At 54.5% G+C, this 20,599-nt stretch overlaps 1 protein-coding gene across 2 annotated transcripts in view; it reads right to left on the bottom strand.

Annotated features, from left to right (window-relative positions):
* ARHGAP26 (Rho GTPase activating protein 26) overlaps window positions 1–20,599 on the bottom strand; it is a 132,054-nt gene that overhangs the window by 89,929 nt on the left and 21,526 nt on the right. For both annotated transcript variants that reach the window (XM_035560602.2, XM_035560603.2), the window contains exons 5-11: window positions 20,315–20,416; window positions 17,996–18,106; window positions 16,988–17,092; window positions 15,918–16,047; window positions 15,469–15,569; window positions 13,346–13,440; window positions 5,172–5,250 (exon numbers count right to left, since the gene is read on the bottom strand). In XM_035560602.2, coding sequence (XP_035416495.1) covers window positions 5,172–5,250; window positions 13,346–13,440; window positions 15,469–15,569; window positions 15,918–16,047; window positions 16,988–17,092; window positions 17,996–18,106; window positions 20,315–20,416 — 723 coding nt within the window. The remainder of the gene's footprint in view (window positions 1–5,171; window positions 5,251–13,345; window positions 13,441–15,468; window positions 15,570–15,917; window positions 16,048–16,987; window positions 17,093–17,995; window positions 18,107–20,314; window positions 20,417–20,599) is intronic.

Here is a 20,599-nt window from a genome sequence, read left to right on the forward strand (position 1 = left end):
TGCCCTGCCCGAGTGCCGGGGCGCAGGACCAGGGCGGCCCGTTCTGGGCTCCCCCAGACCCGCAGCCCCCTACCCACACGGGCTGCCCTTGCTCTGGTGGGGCACAAGTGCAATGAGCGGGCTGGTCTCAGCTTGCCATCTAGTGGAGGGCGCCCGCACGGCGTCCCCACACCCGCCCTGCTCCATTTTGTGCCGTCCCCACGCTTGCAGCACTGGAGGATGTTCGAAGAAAGGTGACACTGAATGCCCGAGCGCTGACCTGGGCAAGGTGCAACACCACCTGGCCACCAGGCTTCCTGGGGCACCGGGGGGGCCACAGCCACCAGGAAGTGGTCAGGAGCCCCATAGGGTGCCGCAGAAAGGGAAACAAGTCCTTCGTGAGCCCCCTAACGTGTCTGCTTGCCCTGCACCGCCACTGACTGCAAGCCCGCAGCACCCAGCAGCATCAGACCCTGCCAAGGGAAGGCTCTGGGGGCTCATGTGGGATCACAGCTCAGACGTACCAATCTCACCTGCACCTTATTTCATTACGCTAACAAGCTACAGGCACATCACAAACTCCAGGCGATGACCTACACCTACAGATGGGAGACAGGTTTCAGCTGAAGCTTAAAGTGTTTGGCCTGGGCTCAAACGGAGGAAGAGAAACTCAGGACAAGACAAATAACGTGTGGTGCTGAAGTGGTGACCAGGAGTGGGCACAGGGTGCTCCTTACCCAAGCAAAGGATTGGCACATCTACACGAAAGAGAGCTATTGGCAAAGGGCTCCCAGTGTCCACAGACCTTTGGCACCTAGGGAAGGCCTTAAGAGAGTTTTAGTGTCTCTGCAATATCTCAAATGTCATTTAAGAGAGCCTTTGTGGATCTTGCCCTCTGGGCTTTCATTAATTCAGCAGTAACCACTTCTGAACTTCCTGAGTTCCCAGCGCTGACAAACAGCATCGCAACAGCCGGGCCCAGCCCCTGTTTGGGAACATGAATGTGGCGTCTCAGCACCCAGCAGAAAACACAGACACCACAGCTATTGCTCGACATGTCCCCATGGCTCAGCAGAGGCATGCAGTTCGATGGCCCCACAGCACAGTGTCCTCACACAAAGCAGCAGCCAGGACTGCACCTGGGTGAGCGGGGAACCAAGAGATGATTTCTGGACCTCAGAGCAGTGAGGTCCTGGAACAGCCTTCCAGAATGGGAGCAAAAACCTTACTTGCTTTCTGGAGGATGGAGACTCACAGCACAAGGACCAAGTCAAGTGAGTGCCAAGAGGAACAGGGCCCTTCCACTGCAACGGGTCCAACTTTGGGCAGGTCCCCAAACCAAACCCACCAGCCTCAGCAGTGCTGCCTTGCTACTGAGTTACCAGCCTTTAGCCTCCCAAAGCATGAAAGGGATTTGTACTTTGTGCCTGCCTTTGCAAATGTGCAGAATATATAACAGAACTGAAGCGAAGGTAAGGGGAGCAGAGAAGGAAAGGAGAAAGCCCTGTTTGCGTGTCTCCATTGCAGAGTGCTCACCAACTCCCTGTGAGGGCACGAGACCTGAGCTGGAACCAGCTGCCGGTCCCCAGCTGATGGTGCCCTTGGCTTTACAGCACAAACAAAACCAACTCCTAGATGAAATGCTCGCTGCATTTTTATACACTTGTATTGCTTCGAAGAACCAAAAGCAAAACAAAACAAATCAAGCAAAGGGCAGCACGATGCAAGCAGCAGAACAGTACTGCTCAGATCCCATCCGCATCTTATTTCCTCTGACAGGATCACAGGATGTTGCATTTGCCTTTTAACACTATCTTTTCCATCACCACACAAGGCTATGGACAATGTATTAATCCAGATAAGAGGGATGTAATTTAACATGTTTCATACCCTCAATCCTCTGCTTACCCTTACATTGCTAGGCTGACTTTCCTGAAGAAATATTTTTGTGTCCCAAACACTTCCAAAACCAGTACACCACTTCTGCCTGCATGGTTGTGAGAACGATTTCTAAGATTACAAACCTGCTCGGAAGGTAATAGCAGGAACTGCTGACACCAGCATCAATTTTGGCTGGCATGCTCACTGCAGACTTGGCAAGCAAAGCCACGACCTTACTAAAATGCTTATCTTGTTCGGTTCTTTGACAGAAAGCAAACAGCCTAATTTGCGTCTCTGTTAATCCTACAGCCTACCACAGTCACCAGTATGAGCCAACACAGCTTTTATTCTTGACTCAGTCCCCAGTCAAGTTTCAGAATCACTCTGGCCTACACCATATTCATTCGCAAACTGCATCACCAAAGGAAAAAAAAAAACACATAGGAAACTCATCCTGAATATCTTAATGAAAATGAATGCAATCGCTCTGTTACGTAGTTAACATTTTCTCCTATTTCCAGCCTCTGCATCATAAAAGAAAACCCAAAGTCAACACTGGGTTTTCAGCCAAATTAATTGCAAATGGTAAGAGTTAACAGACTGACGATAGCTATCTGGAGACTGCTCTGACTGTAAGATATATAATAAATCTTTTCAAGTTGTGACAAATGTCTTGGCTAATGTAGCCCACATTCTATGTTTAGATTTTACTAAAATGTAATACAACATTTGGTTTTAGTTTTTTAATTATAATTAAGAAACAAACTCCACTGCACTTTAATCTCTCCACAGCCCGAATTTGCACATGGAATTACCGTCGCCACCGTGCCAATCTTTCCCACACTCAATATTCAAATCAAAGGAAACCAGACATTCTTTCCAGTAGGGGTGTTTTTGGTTACAAAATTATAGTCAAAGCATAGAATGGATGCTTCTAGGAGTCCAAACATTAAATCCTTGTCTCTTGCTCAAGGAAATCTCTGCAGAGTAGGTAACATCCCACACCCTCACGTTGCAAGATAAGAACTCAAACAAAACAGACCAACAGCTCCACTTTTGAGAGATTGAAGAGGATAACTGAGGACAAGGAGCTACCTTGTCTGTCAACACACACCGTCTTCATCAGTAAAACGCCTCTTGCATCCATTTCCATACAGGCTTCATTCCCATGGCTCCCGCGCCACACCTGGAAGGCCGGGTTCAAGCGCCACTAGCACTGAAGTGCCATGAGGTATTGCATTAATGCGCAGCATTAATGAGTAGCAACACTGCTTGACGTGCTGGATGAGCAAGCTGCTCGAAGCTGATGGGCATGATAGGGAAGAATAGAAATGTGCAGGTGGCAGCATGAAGACCTCTGTTTTTTGAATGAGTTCATGTAATCAGATTCTGGAACAGGATCATCCAGGCAGTCCTGCATCTGTTACTCCATAGCCCCTTTCGCATGTATAGCGCTTTACAAATGCTCAAAATCTCTGGCTGCACTTCTGCAACCCTATCCTACCAGACTGGCTCTACTATTGTGCCAAACCCTGATAACATCAGCAGGTCAAAATGCAACTGGATGATTGTATTCGTGCAGCTCCAGCTGGAGGTGGCCAAGTTTCACCTCCCTGCAACTACATTCTGCAGCGGAGGTGAGGCAGAGGGAAGTAGGTGAGCAGGCTAAAAGAGGACAAGGCTCGATGCCAGTTATGAGCAATTATGCACATTTTGTTAGTGAAAGAACAGAAAATATTATCCTGCCTCTGGGTGCCTGCCACCACAGACCTAAAGTAGGGGTTAATTTAGGAGGGCACAAGACAGTTTGCATGCTGGAGCTGGAGAGGCTGGTGTGCCTTACAGAGGAGTGCCTTCCCACTGCAGCTGCCATAGCACAGGGACGCTGGAGTTAATAGCCAAGGCGGAGGAGCAGGCTGGCTCTCCCAGGCAAGGCTGAATGACAGAAAAAGACAGCAGGGGTTGTCCTGGGCATGCACTGCATGTTCTGTCTCTTTTGCTTCTGTGCCTGTGTCTCCCACAATACCGGTTCTTGGAAGCGGTATGTCTGCAGGTGTACATGTGCAATTTTGTCCTAGAAATGTTGTTTCACTCAGGGGAGTGGCAGAGAGGTGTGATCACCATCAGCGTTAGGTCCAAGCTCCACAGCACATGCCCTGTTAGGAAGCGAGATTTATTCAGCGTGGAGAAGGGGTTTATCCAGCTTTGTGGGGACCCGACAGCAGCCGCCTTACGAGGAAGGCATCAGAAGGACAGAGACAGGCTCCCCGGGGCAGTGCGAGGTGGGAGGACAACAGACAGGAGGTGTAAACTGAAATTGCAGACGGGGTATCAGGAGGAACTCTCCTCCAGGGGGATGGTCAGGCAGCAGAGCTGGAGCCCCAGAGGGCTGTGCCAAAGATCTCCTTCCTCGGGAGTTTTCAGCTCCCCACTGGATAACGCCCCAAGTAATCTGCTTACAGCAGGAGGCTGGACTAGACACCTCCCAAGGTCTCATCCCATTCGAATAACTCAATGAGTCCCCGATTCCAAGCTAAGGCCTGACCGTAATCCACACTGAAATGCACCACTGGAGACACACGGCAGCACCGTCAGACACACAGCTGATGTCTGAATCGCTGCGGGTGTTTCAAAAGCAAGCCTGGCACGTGCCTGCCACCACTCACCAGTCAGCCCGTGTGTGTCCACGTGGGTTTAACGAACACTTTTTCGTGACAAACCAAGGACCTTTTCGTGAATTGCAGGGAGGCTCAGGCTCAAATCAGCACCAGTCTGTGGCCGTGGGGCTGTGCTGGAATCTCTCCCAGAGATGAGGCAGCCTGCACAGCTTTGGCACGGCAGAAGCAAGCACAGCGACGAGGACGGTATCACTGAGAACTGGGAACGGGCTACACTCCTCCTCTCACACTAAATCTGCAGTTCTCTGCAAGACCTAGAAACGCCTGCCAGATGAGTTCCAGGACTCAAAAATCCCTGGAAATCTACAGCGTATTTTCTTCCACTGCTCTTTTTGCCATGTTTTCCTTTCAGCATAGCACAGCAGCGTGTTTGTGCTGGCCAAGCCTACCCTCCTCCCTTCCACCACACCTTCAAGCAATCCAAGCACAGGAGATACAGTATTACCTCAAATATTTAACCAAAGGATTAAACTATTCTCTTGGCAGGAGGCGTGCGCTGCCCCACGGATACAGCTCTCGCGCCGGCTGGCAGGCGCTGCGTGACTGCTAGCTCCGCGGCAAACAAGCTGCCCCGGGCTACAAAACGCTCTCCGTGCTCTTCTCCAATGCTTTCTCACTAATATTTGTGCTCACCGGCTCCCGGCCATCCATTGCCTCCATCCAAAGCCTTCGGTCCTCTTCCGAAAGTGCCTGCATGGTGATCACGCCAGGCCTGCGGAGAGAAAGGGAACATCATAAATAAACTGTAGGATGGAAAATGAAGATGACCGAGATAAATTTTCCATGCGAGGGAGAGGGAAAGACGACAACCTTCCTCACCGAGCCCCAGCAGCACGGAGCAGATGGCAGCCTTACCCCTGCAGGTCCTAAGCAGGACCAAGAAAGGAGCAGAAGGCATCTCCAACAATCAGCACACATTTTCAGTACTCTTAGAGCATAAGAGCCACTCCATGATGCTAGACACCAAAATTTTCATTTGATTTTCCTCCAGACAGTACACCTGCATTTGAGCTAAGCACATCCATGTAATGGCCAAGGCGAGGAAGGCAACCGAGCAAGCAGGATGCCCCCACATTCCATGTCCCACCATCACCCAAGCACGGGCTCGCAGGGGGACCTTCTGCTGCATGAGGAATTTCAACAAATTTATCCCCGAAATGCTCATGTGGTGTGACCGTGCCTTGTCCTTGACCCTGCCGGTGCTCCTGCGCTGCCGGTCCTGCTGCCCCCAGCCCTACACACACAACAGCCCCCGAGCCGCACTCTAAATTCAACCACCAAAACCCAGCTCTGTGATTATTTGTTTTAATGAGACGGGGAAAGGAGAGGCCCGAGCACCTGCACGCCAAGCCAGGGGAGCCTGCGAACAAAACCAGCCCGGCGCTCGCCTCGGGGCCAGCACCACCTCTGCCACTTCTGAGCAACCTTGGTCTGCCCTCCCCACACAAGGAGCTAGAGCTGAATTCTCTCGCCCTGTCCACCAAGGTCACGGCTGACTTAACGCCGCCGTGTTTGTGCAGCTCCAGGAGCAGCGGGGGGTGTGCGTGGCTGGCCACAGCCAGCGCCGCGTTTGCGTGGCTCGCTCCCCAGGCTGACAGCCCACGGCATGTCACTTGGCTGCAAGCTCTCACGCTTTCAGTCCCGAGCGCCCCAGCCCATCCCGCTGCCAGCAAACCCAGCCCCAAACGGCCCAGCTAGCCCCTCGCTAGCCGCCCGCACAGCGCCCTGGGGACCAGGCAGGGTCTCGGTGAGATGGCCGAGCTGGCAAACCAGTCGGGTTTTGTGTTCTGTTTGTTTGGGCTGGTTCCTCTGCTCCCTCCCAAGCTATTTTCAGATGCACAGCACGGCTGCTGTTTCTGCAGGAGGAGCGCGGACAGGAGCCTGGCAACAGGGAGGGCGCAGGCACGGCCGGCGAGCTGCGCGCAGCCAGCACGACCGGGAGCAGCTATCGGAGCCGACCCCAGAGCAGCACTTGTCAGGTTTCATCCACGGACGGTGCTGCAGCAGAGAGCTTCTGAGGCCGCAGTCTCCATCCCCGCAAGGTGCAGCCGCCCCGGCCACGCAGCAGAATGCCGGCTGGACCGCGGGGACACCAGGCTGCCCCGGCACAGGGGGTCAGGCACCGAGCCTCGGGGGCTGCCGACCACTAAATCCCCAAAAAATGGTAAGGCCTGGGAAGAGGGGGAATTTCTAACCTGCGCTTTCCAAAAGCGATTCAGCAGGAGGACGAGAGCAGCAGGTACCGCTCTGCGAAAGCTGTTCAGCCCCTGATAAGAGCCGATCCTCCGTCAGAAGAGACAGCATTAACAGGGGCTGGCATAGCGGTGGTTTTGGCCCGTTTTCTATTGCTTCTGCGGTACGTACGGGCAAGGAGCAAAGAGTTAATGCTCCTCCCTTGCTGTGCTTCCTGACCGACCAGGCAGTTCGCTCGTGGCACCCAAAGGCAGCTAGCACGGGGTCCCCAGCAGCAGCAGTGTGCTCAGGCTTGCAACAAGCCCAGGTCCAAGTAAACCAGACATAATGTATTTGATCTCCGCTAATCCCATTGGTGAGTCAGTCAATACTCACCAGCTTAGTGGTTTGGAAGTTTACTCATTCTGAAGGGAAGAGGAAACCACTTAACCATCGCCCCGTTTGAGGAAGAAAGCATTCAGCATCCAGCGTCGAGTATTTTCGACACGGGGAGCGAAGCTCCTCGCTGTGCAGAGCCAGAGCGGCGCAGAGGAGCCGGCGGTACCCACGGAGGTGCAGCGGTGCTGGCGACGGGCTGAGAGCAGCTCCTTTCAGAGCAGCTCCTTCCCCACGGCAAGAGGCCAGGGTCAGGGCCACCGGGGTCTCAGCTGCACCCCCGGGCAAGGCACAAGCCCGAGCTGGAGGCCGGCTGCTGCAGGTGGCACAGACAGCCCAGGCAGAAAGCCCTGGATGGGCTCTGCTGGGACACGGGCAAAGGAAAGACAGGGATTTCTGTCTCTCTGGCTGAGACATTAAAACAGAAGACATTTAAACTGTTCACTTGAGTAAACTCGACACTGGCCTCTCAGAAAAGTGACGAGACTCCAGAAAGACAATACGGGTATCTCCTGTGCCAGGTTCCCTCCTGCACAGGACAAAGAAGTGATAACGTGGTGATGTTTGTTCTGCCTCTGAGCAGATAACAACTCTTTGGGCTTCACTTCAAAGTCAAACTTCTTTAGCAGCGCGCGGGGAGGGGCTGTGAAACTGAATTAAAAAGCCATTTACATTGCAAATAGCTCTGCATTTCCTCCCACAGCCTTCATTTGCCAGAGCCTCCATGCACCACTTTACCGGGCAGAACCATCTTCCCGGCCGTGATGCAGCCAGAACGCGCCCCGCGCACTACGCCTCGTTCATTATTGATCCGCACCGTGCCCAGGGGCGCCACGTACCCACTGCTCAGGTAGGCTGCCTGCAGCTGGAGCAGCATCCCACTGACAGCATCAGCACGCAGCTCTGACCGCCTGCAGCCAGCCCCGGGTTCAGGGGGTTCCTTCCAGACCCACTGTTTCCAAAGGTGTGCTCGCTAGATTCTGGGTATTTTATATCGAGATTCTGGGTATCTCGGCCATTCAGGGTAGCGTCTGAGACAGCAAAGGCCCTGCTCTGACTTCCTCTCCCAAAAGATAAACAAAACTTATCCATCTCCGTTAACACACACGTACCTCTGAATTCTGGAGCTCTTCTACATTTCCCCTCCCAGCAGCCGCACAAGCTGGAGGAGCTCCCTCCACCCCGGCGGGACTGCTCACCGATGGCAGACGGCGGCGTCCACGCAGCGGGAATCCTTCATGGATGAAAATACACAAACACGAACTTTTGTGGCAAATGAGATAACGAACCTGCTGACTCATTACTGGAAGCTGCATCAGACGTTTCAGCCGCCAGGCACCAAGAGGCCCTTTGCCTTCTTTTGGGATGCAAGGAGGGGACTGGGAAATTTTGTGACCAGTTTCTAAACTGAGTAATGCAGGAGCATGAGACCGGAGTAGAACACGGTAAACATTTTGCAAGAAAGTATATTTTCGATATGCCACAATCTAAAAACTAAAAATATTTTTCCATATGAGACCACACAGGAAATTTGAATTTTCTCAATATCTCTGCTTTTGAGAAAAACAGCCCGCGTTTAAGGAGCTATGACTAAGCGCGCAGAGAAAATGAGAAAGGCCCATTGCCTCTTCTTCTTCCAGAAACACAAACAAATAACGAAAGCAATAGAAACAGATAAGAACTTCCAACTCCTGCAGCAGCTTATCACACCAAGACAATCAAAAACGGCTGAAAGAAAAAACCCAAGCAGGGATTAATAACAGGGCCTGGAGGGCCGAGCACAACGCCGGGACCAGAAGTTTCCAGCCCCGGTCAGCGCGGAGCAGCGTGCCCACGGGCGGCAGCCAGGTGCGGGCCCACAACGAAGCGTGGAAGGAGATGAGAAAAGCAGAAAGGAAGGGGGCTCTGCTCCTGAACTCAGGTCTCCCTGGGCTGGTTACAAGACAAGGCTTCCCCTCCCGGGATGTGCTCTCCCCGTGACCGTGGAGGAAGGCTCGCGGCACGGCTGCCGTGGGCACCCTGCCGCGGGGGCACGGGGCTGCCGGGAGCGGCGGGGGAGCCCCCTGCGAACGGCTTTGTTGGAAAGGTCACTGGAAACGCGACACCGGCACGGAACAAGTACAGGTTGTATTGCACGTGCTGTGCGAAGCACTGCTGCCAGCCGCCGGCCTCTGCAAAGCCAGCCCGGCGCGGGGAGGCGTCGGGAGAGCCCGCCGGGCTGCGGGCAGGGCACGGAGAAACACGCGGACCCAGGCAGCGTGTGCCCAGAGCAGGGCCAACACACCTACCTACCGAAAACCATCTGCTCGGTGGAAATGCTTGCAGCAGGTGCCTCGCAGCTCACCCAACGCGGTGCCAACCATTACGCAGCCCTACGAGCACGATGCCAGCCGCTCCGGGGGCACACCGGAGGAACCCGGAGCGATGGCACAACGAGCAGAGTTTACTGCCTTATGAATGACTAAGAGACCAAAACCCCAAAATGCTGAATACCTCCTGTTCCCATAAACACCAATTGGTATTAGAAGCACTTAGCTTCTGGCCCTGAGCAATGACCTAGATTATCCTAAATTGCACACCCTTTGTCATCTGCCAAATCAGCTGCTCCTCCTCCTACGGCTTATTTGGTAAGACGCTGGCTGTCATCCCTGTTCACCTTGTTTTTAAAACTGATTTAATGCGCAGAGACTACAACTAAGTTTAGTTAGAAAAAGGGCATTAGCAGTAAACCATGCTATCCATCGCACTGGGGAAGTATTTCACTCAGACACTACAACTCCATTCTGGGGCCAATTTTGCCGTAACAGTATCTAATGTTTTCTGAGCACAGCACTAAAAGGCTCCTAACTTCCCACAGAGAAAATCAGAGCTATGTGCAAATGCAGTGTTAGGGATTTCTTAGCCTTTCCCCCAAATACCTCTATCACAGATTTTCGGTCTTCGGTATTGGGAATTTTGGAGCCTGCTCCCTGTCAGACAACAGGAAAAGGAAGCAGTGCTGTAATGACAGACCAGGCTCAAGACTTTCAGTTCTGGAGTGTTGAATCATCTTTGGAGGAGACAAGAACACATTCCTCCCCCCAGGAGACAATAGCTTCTCTGGGTGTTATTTAAAATGGCCCGAGCCTGCACCCGGCCCGGCATGTCTACCAGTTTCCCAAAATGCACCGCTGACAAGAGCCTGTTTTGTGCTGATGGATGCGGCATGGGAAGAACCGGCCGAGGCTGCCACCTCTAGGCTGCACGGCTCCACGCTGGCTGGAGCGTGGCCGCCTCGCTCCTTTCTGCGTTATCACCACGGCACGGAGCTTACACTGCATCCTGAAACACCTTTCCAAGTTGCTATCAACGGAGTCTGAAAAGCTACTCAAAATTCATGGCAATAGGAGATATTAGCACTTGAACGAAAAGGGAAATTTCATCAGGAACTTGCACGCGTGCACGGTTTGTTTGCAGGGTTGCTGATACACCAGCGTAGCGCAACCACGTGCGGGTCTCCTGGAGCCCCCTCCAGCAGCAGGCAGCGGGACAGCCCTGACCCGGAGCCCCACCAGGAGCCCCTGGTGGAAGGAGCCCCTTCTTCTTCTTCCTGCCCCACCAGTAAGAGGGCCACAACTCATCAGGCCGCCGTAAAACCACCAGGTAGCTAAGCTGCTCTGGGCCCAGAGGGCTTAACACCAATTAAATGCGCTGCAGGAAAAGCCTGGGAAGGACGCGGGCTGTGCGCTGTCCCCGCAGCACACAGGTAACTCAGGAGGGTGACAGCACAGGAGCACAGCAGGGCACGGGCAAGCAGTACCTGCCCCGCAGATCGTCCGGGGGCCACCTGCAGGGTTATTTACGCGTAATTTGCCGGAGAGTAAGAGGAGAGGCTTTGGACACAAGTGCCAGGTGGCAGCGATGCGTCACCTCTCCATCACCACGGACATCAGCGGGGTTTGTGCCGTACGGGCACAGGTTTCAGCCTGAGGGTCGCTGACCCACGCCTGCCCAGGAGGGCACAGCGACAGCCCAGCAAGTGTCACTCCACGTGCTTCAGAAGGGACAATCCGATGCATCTGTCCATCACAAGCAAGTGACGCGTACAGAAAAATCCATCCACGTCCAAGCGAACCGCTGGAGAGGTAGTTTCCACCTTCAGGAGAAGCACGTTGGTGGCACTACTCACCCCTTTCCCTCCCAACACCACAAACGCAGGTAGCACGCTCAACATCACAGCCCTGTTCTCCCAGGCTGGGTCAAGGGAAGGTGCCTGCACGCACCGAGCAGTTACAAAACACTCAGCTCTTGCTGGGCCTTGCTTACAAGTCTCATTTTCATTTTAAGTTGCACGCAGAAAAGGAGAAAACTGCTCTAAGTCAAACACAGCACATATGTGAGACAGAGAAGCATCCTGGGGATGTTTGCCTTAATCACATCCAGACTTCCAGCATGGGGCTGAAGAACAAGACATCAAGTTTCTAACTTCTCTATTAGCAGAGACAATAAACACAAAACAACACAAAACAAAAAGCCCAAGACCAAACCAGAAAACGACCAGCCCAAGGCAAAAAGCCCACTGCACAGATCAGCCTCCTCCGCTCTGAGACCAGGCTCGGACAGCGCTGCAGCCAGCCCTCGGTCACTGCTGTGCCACCCTCTGGGGCCCTCCAGCCTGGACAAGGAGGGCTGCGGACCCCAGCCCGTGCTCGTGTCCTACAGCTCCTCCTGCAGCACAAATCAGGCGGCAGTGCCAGCTCGCCCAGCCCACGGCTCCTCTTCCTCCTGCCTTAACTATTTTGGGAAGCACTGCCATGCTGGACAACTAACGACGAGTTTTTATACAAAGAACGTGCACAGTTGACTGCATACTGAGGGGGAAAAAGCAGCCTTTAAGTTCATGTTTTCTGCTCTCGCGGCTCTCTCAGGCAGGGGAACCAGGAACACATATGTGAAATGAGCAATTTCTCAGGTTTCCCCGCCTTCGCCGCTCCCCTGCCATTATTTACATTTAGCAGGCATATTTCTGGAGTAGCTCTTGATCCCATGCCTAGCAGGCTCCAGACATCAAGGGAAGGTTCAGCCGACTCTGAAAGCACTACAGAAGAAAACTATTGTGGTGGCTGGCTTCTCCTCCTCCCAGTTTTATTTCGATTTTCAAGTTAAAAAAAAAAAACTCCTCAGGGCATAGGAAAAAAATCCCGGAGTCAGCAGAAATCCTGCAGCTTTCCGGAGGAGAGCAGAGCTCCAGGGAGCGGGCAGCAGCCGCGGGGCCCTCAGCACAGGCCACGCACCCCTCCATCCCCGCGGGCAGAGCCACGAAGCACGGGCTGGGCAGGGACAGATACAGGGGCTACCAGCCAGCATTATCCAACACACCAGGTTTTAATGACCTTGGGCTTTATGGAGCCCTCCTGGGCATTTGCACCATGGCCAGCAAAGGGGAGAGGACAGCTGGAACGTGAGCAGGCACAAACCTGGGAGGGCACAGATACTTCGTGACTTTGGAGCATGCTTTGGGAAAGCACGTAAGCTTCCTGCAGCGAGGAAGGGACGAGGCAGTGAGTAACACCGCGTGGAGCAGCAACTCCAGCTTGGTTTTCCTGCTTATGTACGGAAGCCACGCGTGATGCTAGGTAGACACGATAACAGGCTCTCCATCCTGGGCGCTATCGATTGAATCCACACGTATGCCTGGTTCAGCTGCTCAGCGACAAATCACGTCAGAAAGGATTTTACTCCTTCAGGAAAAAAGAAGCGAGTGGGAAGTGCCCAGAGGAGCGAGCTGGGCTTCCACCACTGACCATCCACAGCACACCGGCAGCAGCCCGGCCCCAGCACAAAAGCCAAAGTTATTTCAGCACATACCCGGTGCTGGAAAGAGGCACCCCAGCCCTGCCAAGACACACGCGGCGTCTTTTCCATACTTGTGACCATTTACCTTACACGGCCAGAGTCTGCAAAAGTGCTAAAACATCATTCAGTTCAGAAAGACCAGAGTAAACTCGGCACCTTGTAAAACGAAGCGCTAACTCAACATACTGAGAGCACCTGGCTGGGAGCACCAGGGAGAAGTGTGTTTCCACAGCCTAAAGCTTTCCACTCGCGGAGGGTATGACTAAAGCAGAAGGCAAACACCAAAGCTGCACGAGAAGCATCCAGGAAAGCCACCTGCAGACGGGGGCAGGCGCCGCGCGCGCACGCTCTGGGTGACCCAGGCTGAAGGTGCGCCGAAGGCTGCGACGCCCCTCGTCACTCACCGGTCGACGGCTTCCACATCAAAGCAAAATCTCTTCTCGATTGAGTCGGTTTTCCGCCGTGTGCAAGATTTGAGGGTAACAGCTTCGTCTTCCCCCTGAGAAGAGACAGAATCGCAGATAAGGCGGAGAACAATCAACTGTGCGCCTGCCCCCAGCACCCACCGCACTTTCAATTAATGTGTTCAAACCAGAGGGAGGTTTGGTAACATCAGCAACGCATCGCCTGCTAGAAATACGTAATTACATATCCGAAATGAGGGCTTGTCTTTCCACCTTTGCAAACATGGTTATTCCAAAACAAGGAAGTGTCCCTTCTGAACGCACACTGAGTATCGCACGGCCCACGTTTCAGGCAGGCAGGGAGCGTTGGACCACAACTTTTGGGCAAAGCTTTATTTTCCATTGCTGAACAATGCATCATAGACCTGGCTGTCAACTCTCACTCCAGCGCTGGCTGCATTTTTGGCAGCGTTCTGCGCACACAAACTCCTAACGGGAGCAAACATGTCTTAAAATGTTTATTATTTAACAAAGCAATGACAAAACCATTTTCCCATCCAGGCATCCACATCCAAGCTGTGCTGGATTTCCCCACGCCGAGCAGCAGTCGGACAGGATCTGCGTGCACTGCTGTCCTCTGCTGGAGGAAGGCCCTCCTCGGGCCCTGCCAGCACAGAAAATTCTCCCTTTGCAATTTTTAAAATCCACCGATGACTCAATAGAAGATAAATTCTGAGCGTGTTCCTGGAGACGGCCGCTTTTCTGTGCTCTCCGTGCTGTTCTAGATGACACCTTGGCTGACCACCCTGTTCCCTGACATCGCCATTTTCCAGGAAACCTATTTAGGGCCCCAGCAGGAACTCGGGAGGACAGCTTTGAGGGGTCTCTGCAGGGCTGCTCCCCAGGGGACTGGCACGCTGCCTGCACCCTGCCGCTCACCCGCCCGGCTCACTGCGGGTGTGAGGCTGCTCCCGCGCTGCCCTGCTGCCCCCGCTATTCGGGGAATGCCCCGCTTCAGACCCGCTGATATCAAACGATATCCGACGCCAGCCGCAGCCCCAGGCGCGCTCGTGAGAGGCTGGCAGCAGCAGAGCCTGCCGTGGCCCACGTGTGGCTGTCCCTTCCTGCAGCAGCGACTCCGTGCCCGCAGCACACAGACGCCGGGACGCCCGGCCACGGCGCTCGCTGGTGGGCTGCACACAGCCTGCACGGGGCTGCTCAGCGCAGGCAGCGCTTCAGAGTGAGCACAAGGCACGAGACCCAGCGCAGGCAGTGCTTCAGGGTGAGTACAGGGCATGAGAGCCGGCACAGGCAGCGCTTCGTGCCAGGATGCTGCAAGCCTCAAGACCACAGGCGAGCAGCGCCGGAGCGGGCGCCCGCCCTGCACAAGGAGGGCACCGCTGCGTGTGGCAGCGCCCATGCCCGGGGCACCGGGGAAGCCGTGAAGTGGGCAGAGACCACATGAAACAATACGCAGCAGCTGACGATTACAAGGCTGGCGTACTTGAAGGCTAAGTTATAATGAAGATGCTCCGAGGCAAGAGGAAATTAATTTTAAAACTTGCCCTCTTCCCTTTGCCAGCAGGGAGCCGCACAGAAGCCTGCTGAGCTGCCAGAGGCAGCTCCCCTGGACGGGGACGATGCTCGCAAACCACCCCAGCTGGGAACACACCGGGGGGGCTCCATTGTTCCTGCTTTAGAGGAGAGGAAAGCCAGACCCTGCTACAGCTGGGCTTACGCTGCCCGGGAGCGCTCCCCCTGCACTGGCACACGGGGTCCGAAGGGAGCTGCACGCTCTCCTGCAGCTCTACCCAAAAGGAAACAGCTTCATTGGCCAAGCCACAGGCACTGGGGAAGGAGCAAAACAACGAACAGACTGGCTCCCCAGCTCCTGCAGCAGGAACCAGGGACTGGGAACCAGGCATTTGCACAGGTGTGCGTGGCACGGCTGCTGCGCTCCCAGCCCTGCCACCACCGCCTCTGCCCACGGCAGCACAGCACGGCCAGCAGAACACGGCACGGCCAGGGTGCACGGCCAGGGTGCACGGCACACGGCTCCTCGGCAGGACACGGCCACACCAGAGACCTCCCCAGGACACATCCAGCTGCCTACCGACACTCACCGCTTTTCCTCCAGATTTCTGGTCGAATGGCACCATCGTTATCCGCTTGGATTCCCGCTCGTATGTGCAGTAATGCTTCACCCAGGCCGTACTGAAGTGACCTGCAAAGCAAATGCTGTTTTTATTCCCGGAACTAGTACGGTTTGACTGCACTCCCATTAATAACCTGCAGGTTTAACGATCATTTCACACAACGGAGTTCTGTAACTGTGCTTCTTGCTGTACTTCACCAGTGGAATAAGCACTGCTACCCCTTTTTGTTCAGGGAGGAGAAAGCAGGCCTGTCGGGCACTGGCAGGGATTCTCCCATATTCACACCGCAACACCCCAGCCACTGGGCCGGTCCCCCCCTCCCAGATTTTGGCGTCTGCTGAGCTAACTTCCACGTCCCCCACTCCAATAAACCACTTCCCCCCATGCCCCTTCACCGCATCGCCCTGGTCGCCTACGTTTCTCCTGGACGTAGAGATAACCCTCCATCGTGTTAGGGCTGAGGTTTTTGTGCTCGTGAGGATTCTCCTTCATCTTCTTCATCAGCGATTCAACCTCTGACCTTGTTCCTTCAAAACGATTTCTTGTCTGCAAATCAAAACAGGAATGCATCCTCCAGCACCAGCACCGAGCATGCAGGAGCAGAGCTAGCCGGGGAGCCACCTTCCTGTCCCTTCTTCCATCCAACTTCAATAAATTCTTAACTTTTTGGTGCAAAGAAAAACAAAAAACCAGAGTGGCACAAATCCAAGCCTCACGTGCCTATACCCCTTGTGCAAATTCACGCTTATGCAGGAAGTTACATGACTCTGCATTTTTCTGCCGGGACTGCTGGCAGGAGGACCCCAGCGCTGGGTCAGCACAGCCCTCGCAGAAAATCGGACCAGCAGAGCCCATGAATAGTTTTTTTCCCTGGGCCTGGATTTAATGTAAAAGAAAAATATTACAACAATTGCCAAGTTGTTTGCATTGTAAGTTTTCTGAAAAAGTTGTTCCGAAATAACAAAACCAATCTGAGTCCTCTGTCAAAAAAAAAAAAAAGAGTAATTTTACAACAAAGAGGGAAGCACAGCACGCTGCAGTGCCAACACGCCAAATACAGAGCCCTGCACCCGGCCCACGTCAGGCTCACGAGCACCAAGTGCACACCTGGCCGCGGCCACGCAGGAAGAAACGCTGCCTCCCAGAGCCCCACAATCCACGCCAGGAAAAAACACGGCGCTTCCTAAGAGAAGCAGTGCTGTGACATACTTGCAGAGCCCTCACTTCCCCTGCGGGCACGGAGCGGTGCCTGCCCGCCAGCCAGCTCGGGGGGGGCACATGGGGCACCAGAAGGAACGAGCTGCCGCTCAGGCTGTGCTTGTGGCGTAGCACTATTTACAAAAAAGAATTTGCTTTCAATAACATGCTGAAACCTTTGCTTCATGGCTCGCCCAAAAAAAAGGAGAAACCACCTTCACTACAACCCAGCAAGACGTGCAAGTTTTCTTGCAGGACAGGCGTGGGGCACAGCCGCACGGGCACTTACGTTCTGGATGCTGATGGTCAGCTCCGTCTTGAAATCACTGAAATCCTTCGCAAGCTCGTAGCCATGGTGGTAGAAGGTAAAAAGCCCCTGCAGGAAGGCCAGCAGCTGCATTGGGGTAAAACGAATCAAGACCGTCAGTCTTCCTTGGGGACTGCTGAGGCAAGCATCGCTGGCCCTTGGCCAGTGACAGCCACCCACCAGCCCCCCTCTTCCAGCCCCATTGGACCCCCTGCTTCAGTCAGTCCCACAGATCCCACCGACACCAAAATCCTCCTCCTTTCCCCACCATGCCCCTCCGCTCTGAACAGAGCTGGTTCTGCCCAAACAGCCCCTGCACAACCGCAAACCGAGCTCTTGGACAGCCCAAGCCCTTGAACTTCTGCACACGAACACACACAAACCAACCCCCCTGCCCAGGACCCCTCTCCCCTCTCCCATCCCTGCCCCACGTCATTCAGACGCTCGCTTCGCTGGGAGCCAGGACGTGCCAGGCAAAGCAGGCAGCCACAGCCACGCTCACGCTCCCCTCGGCTCTGAGTTACTCTTCGCTAAGAGGCAATTACTCCTTGCAAACTGCAGAGGAGGTTTTGCATTTCCTAGAGAAGCTCTAAACGGCCTAGCACTGAGCAAAGGCAGATCCCAGAAAACCCATTTTTTCTACCTCTGTCACTCCTGCATACTTTTTCCCTTGTGAACGTTACAGTTCTCTCCAGACTCTATTTTTTTTCCTTGGTCAAATCTGTCCTCCTTTTAGTTGCCAGCAGACACCACAGGCCAGTCTATTACAGCAGAGATGTAGAACCAAGAAATGTTTTGGGTGTGCGTGGGGCCAAGTTAACAGCCCTGTGCCTGCACCAAGGGGTTGCCCAAAGCACATCTCCTGCTGCCTCCCCAAAACCTGCCCCACAGGGGCGCTGCCGGGGCAGGCTGCAGAGCCCTGGCTCCGTGTGATACTGCATTCCTCAGGACCCCTCTTTGTGGGACGGAAAGGGCTGCGCGTTCGCTTACGGGTTCCACGAACTCAAACATCTTCCTCTCCTGGACCTCCTGCACCTTGAAGACGTACTCCAGGGAGACTTCGTAAAAATGCTGCCGAACCAGGTCCACCTGGCTGTCTGCCTGCAAGCGCCGGGGAGGTTAAAGAGGAAAGACAAAGTCAGCGCTGGCTGGGAGCACAGCTAGAGGACATCTGGGTCCAATGGGGACGTGCCCGTGCAGAACGCAAAGACACCAGTCCAGGGCTGGACAGATGGCACAGCGATTAAATATAAACCTCAGGCACACGAGCAGGCTCCTTCTTCAGCTGAAAAAAAGGGGTTTGATGACTCACGTTCTCACCTCCCCGACAGCTGGGTAGAAAAGCACGAGTTAGAAGTGAGAAAAAGGAGAAGCTGCCGCACACCCGACAGCACGAAGCAGCTCTCTGCTGCCTGGAAAACCGCGCACAGGACAGGACAGGAGGCTGCCGGGGCCTCCAGCACACACCACGACGGGGTCACTGCTCAGTGCCATCCCAAACAACGCAACCCAGCCCGGGGCACGCTGCCCCAGGGACCCCTCAGAGCTGCACACACGGAGCCCCCGCCCGCTGCAGAACGCAGCCAGCAAATGCCCGCTTGCATGTTAACAGCGGCTTGCTCCCGATTTTCCCTGGGACACCGCCGTGAAATGGAACATTTTCCCCGTGACCTGCCACCAGCATTTGTGCTGGGTGTCTGCGGTGCAGAGGCCGAGATGTTTAGCAAATCGAGTTCTGAAAAGCAGAAAATATGATGCAATGAAATAACTTTGCCAGGAGTTAAATGGCACGTTAGACTCAGCGTGTTATTTAATTGGTCAGCAGCCAAAGCAGCAGAGAATTCCCATGGTTTCCTTCTCTCCTGGCTTTGCTACAGCAGTTGCACATGTGGCCGCTATCACCCTCCACATGTGGACAGCAGGAAGGGATTAGGAAATATAAAACACCCAATCACCCGGACACAAACCCTCGTCTCTCAGCCATCAGGGTATCTATTGAGGCTTCAGACTGCTAATAAACGGTCGGTGTTGGCTTTCCTAAAACGTTACCATCCCATCAGCGACTGCTCTGTGCACATCTGCCACGGCTGCTTCTTCCAGTGCCGCAGGGGAAAAAGACCCCAGCTCCTGGCAGGCACCAGCTGGCTCCAGCCTTCGCAGCAAAAGCCCAAGTCGAAGTTTGGGGTGGAAAATGCCAGCAGATGGCACCAGCAGCCAGCGCTGCCGAGCACCCACCAGTAGCAGCATCCTGCACGCAGCCGGCACGGCACGGCATGGCACGGCACGGCACACAGCACCCCACTGCCCGGCGTCCTGGGCTCCTGCGCAGCCCCCCAGGGCCGTCCTCTGGCCGGGGCTCAGCACCACAGCTCTGCACGTCACTGCGACAGCCACAAGCGGCTCCTCTCTCCAGAAGGAACCCCTCCACCCGGGTGTCTCGCGATAGCATTTCAAACAGGAACCAAACATGGCTTTAAAAGGCTGCTGAGGAGCCGGGAGCCGCCAGGACGGACGGGTGCGACCACGCAGCAGGGCGCTGACGAACCCAGATCGCCCACACCAGGGCAGCACTCGCTCACAGCCCAGATCCACGCCCCTCCTCACCTCTGCTCTGGTGGAAGGTAATTCCTCGCGCCACAGACGTGCAGATCTGCTCTCGAGTCAGAGCGGGTCCGCACACCGCTCCGGCACAGGGGGCAGCGCCCGCACCCACTGCCCCCCTCCAGGGGCAGCTGGGGACACACCAGCACCCTGCCCAAAAGCAAGCCCTGCAGGGACCTGCAAGTCCTGCAGGGACCAGCCAGCCCTGGCCAGCTCGAGGAATTCCAGACTCGGAAGAAACGACCGAAAATTCAGCGCGCTCACCCAGTAAGAGCATTTGGCACTGCAGCAAACTGCATCCCAAGTAAGCAACAGACCCACAAAGCAGTTTAGAAGCACTAAGCCTGATCACCCTTCTCACGAAGCTCAAAGCCAGCACAGCCACTTCCAGAGAAGGGAAATAAAGACGTCCGTGATTTGCCGTGGCACACAGGAAGCCTGCAGCAGAACCAGCTCCCTTCTGCTACGCTCTTTAATTATAAACTCTCTGTCCTTTTTGATTGCTATCCATTTTGGGATCTCTCTGACTTACTCACCAAAACAGCTCTGTCCCCTTTGATTAAAGGAAGAGGGGAAAACCTGCCTCTCGCAGCCAACATGAGAAAAAAAATAGTTTACAGCCAAGAAAACCACTGCTGTAAGCTGCTTAAAGTATTCAAAAAGCTCAACAGTTACTGGCAGACATGGAAAACTAGACGTTGCTCTCACCTCCTGAAGCTGGGATTCCTTCTTCTTGGAAGACAAGTTTAAGTGCTTTTCTAGGACACCGCAGTACTTCTCAGTTTCCTTGTCGTACTTCTTTTTGGCGTCCTGCAAAACAGAGCGAACACTGTGATGCTGCAGCCGACAGCGCTGCGCCAGCAGGAGGAGGCTCGATGGCAGCCCTTCTACACGGGACCCCCTGGGTGGGAGCTGCTCACCCTCCGCTCAGCCCATACAAGACAGGACCAGACCCAGGGGGCTGGGCGCAGGTGAAAGCCAGGGATTTGGGGC

This window comes from Cygnus atratus, chromosome 14 (genome assembly GCF_013377495.2).
Source record: "Cygnus atratus isolate AKBS03 ecotype Queensland, Australia chromosome 14, CAtr_DNAZoo_HiC_assembly, whole genome shotgun sequence".
In the NCBI taxonomy this organism is placed as follows: domain Eukaryota; kingdom Metazoa; phylum Chordata; class Aves; order Anseriformes; family Anatidae; genus Cygnus; species Cygnus atratus.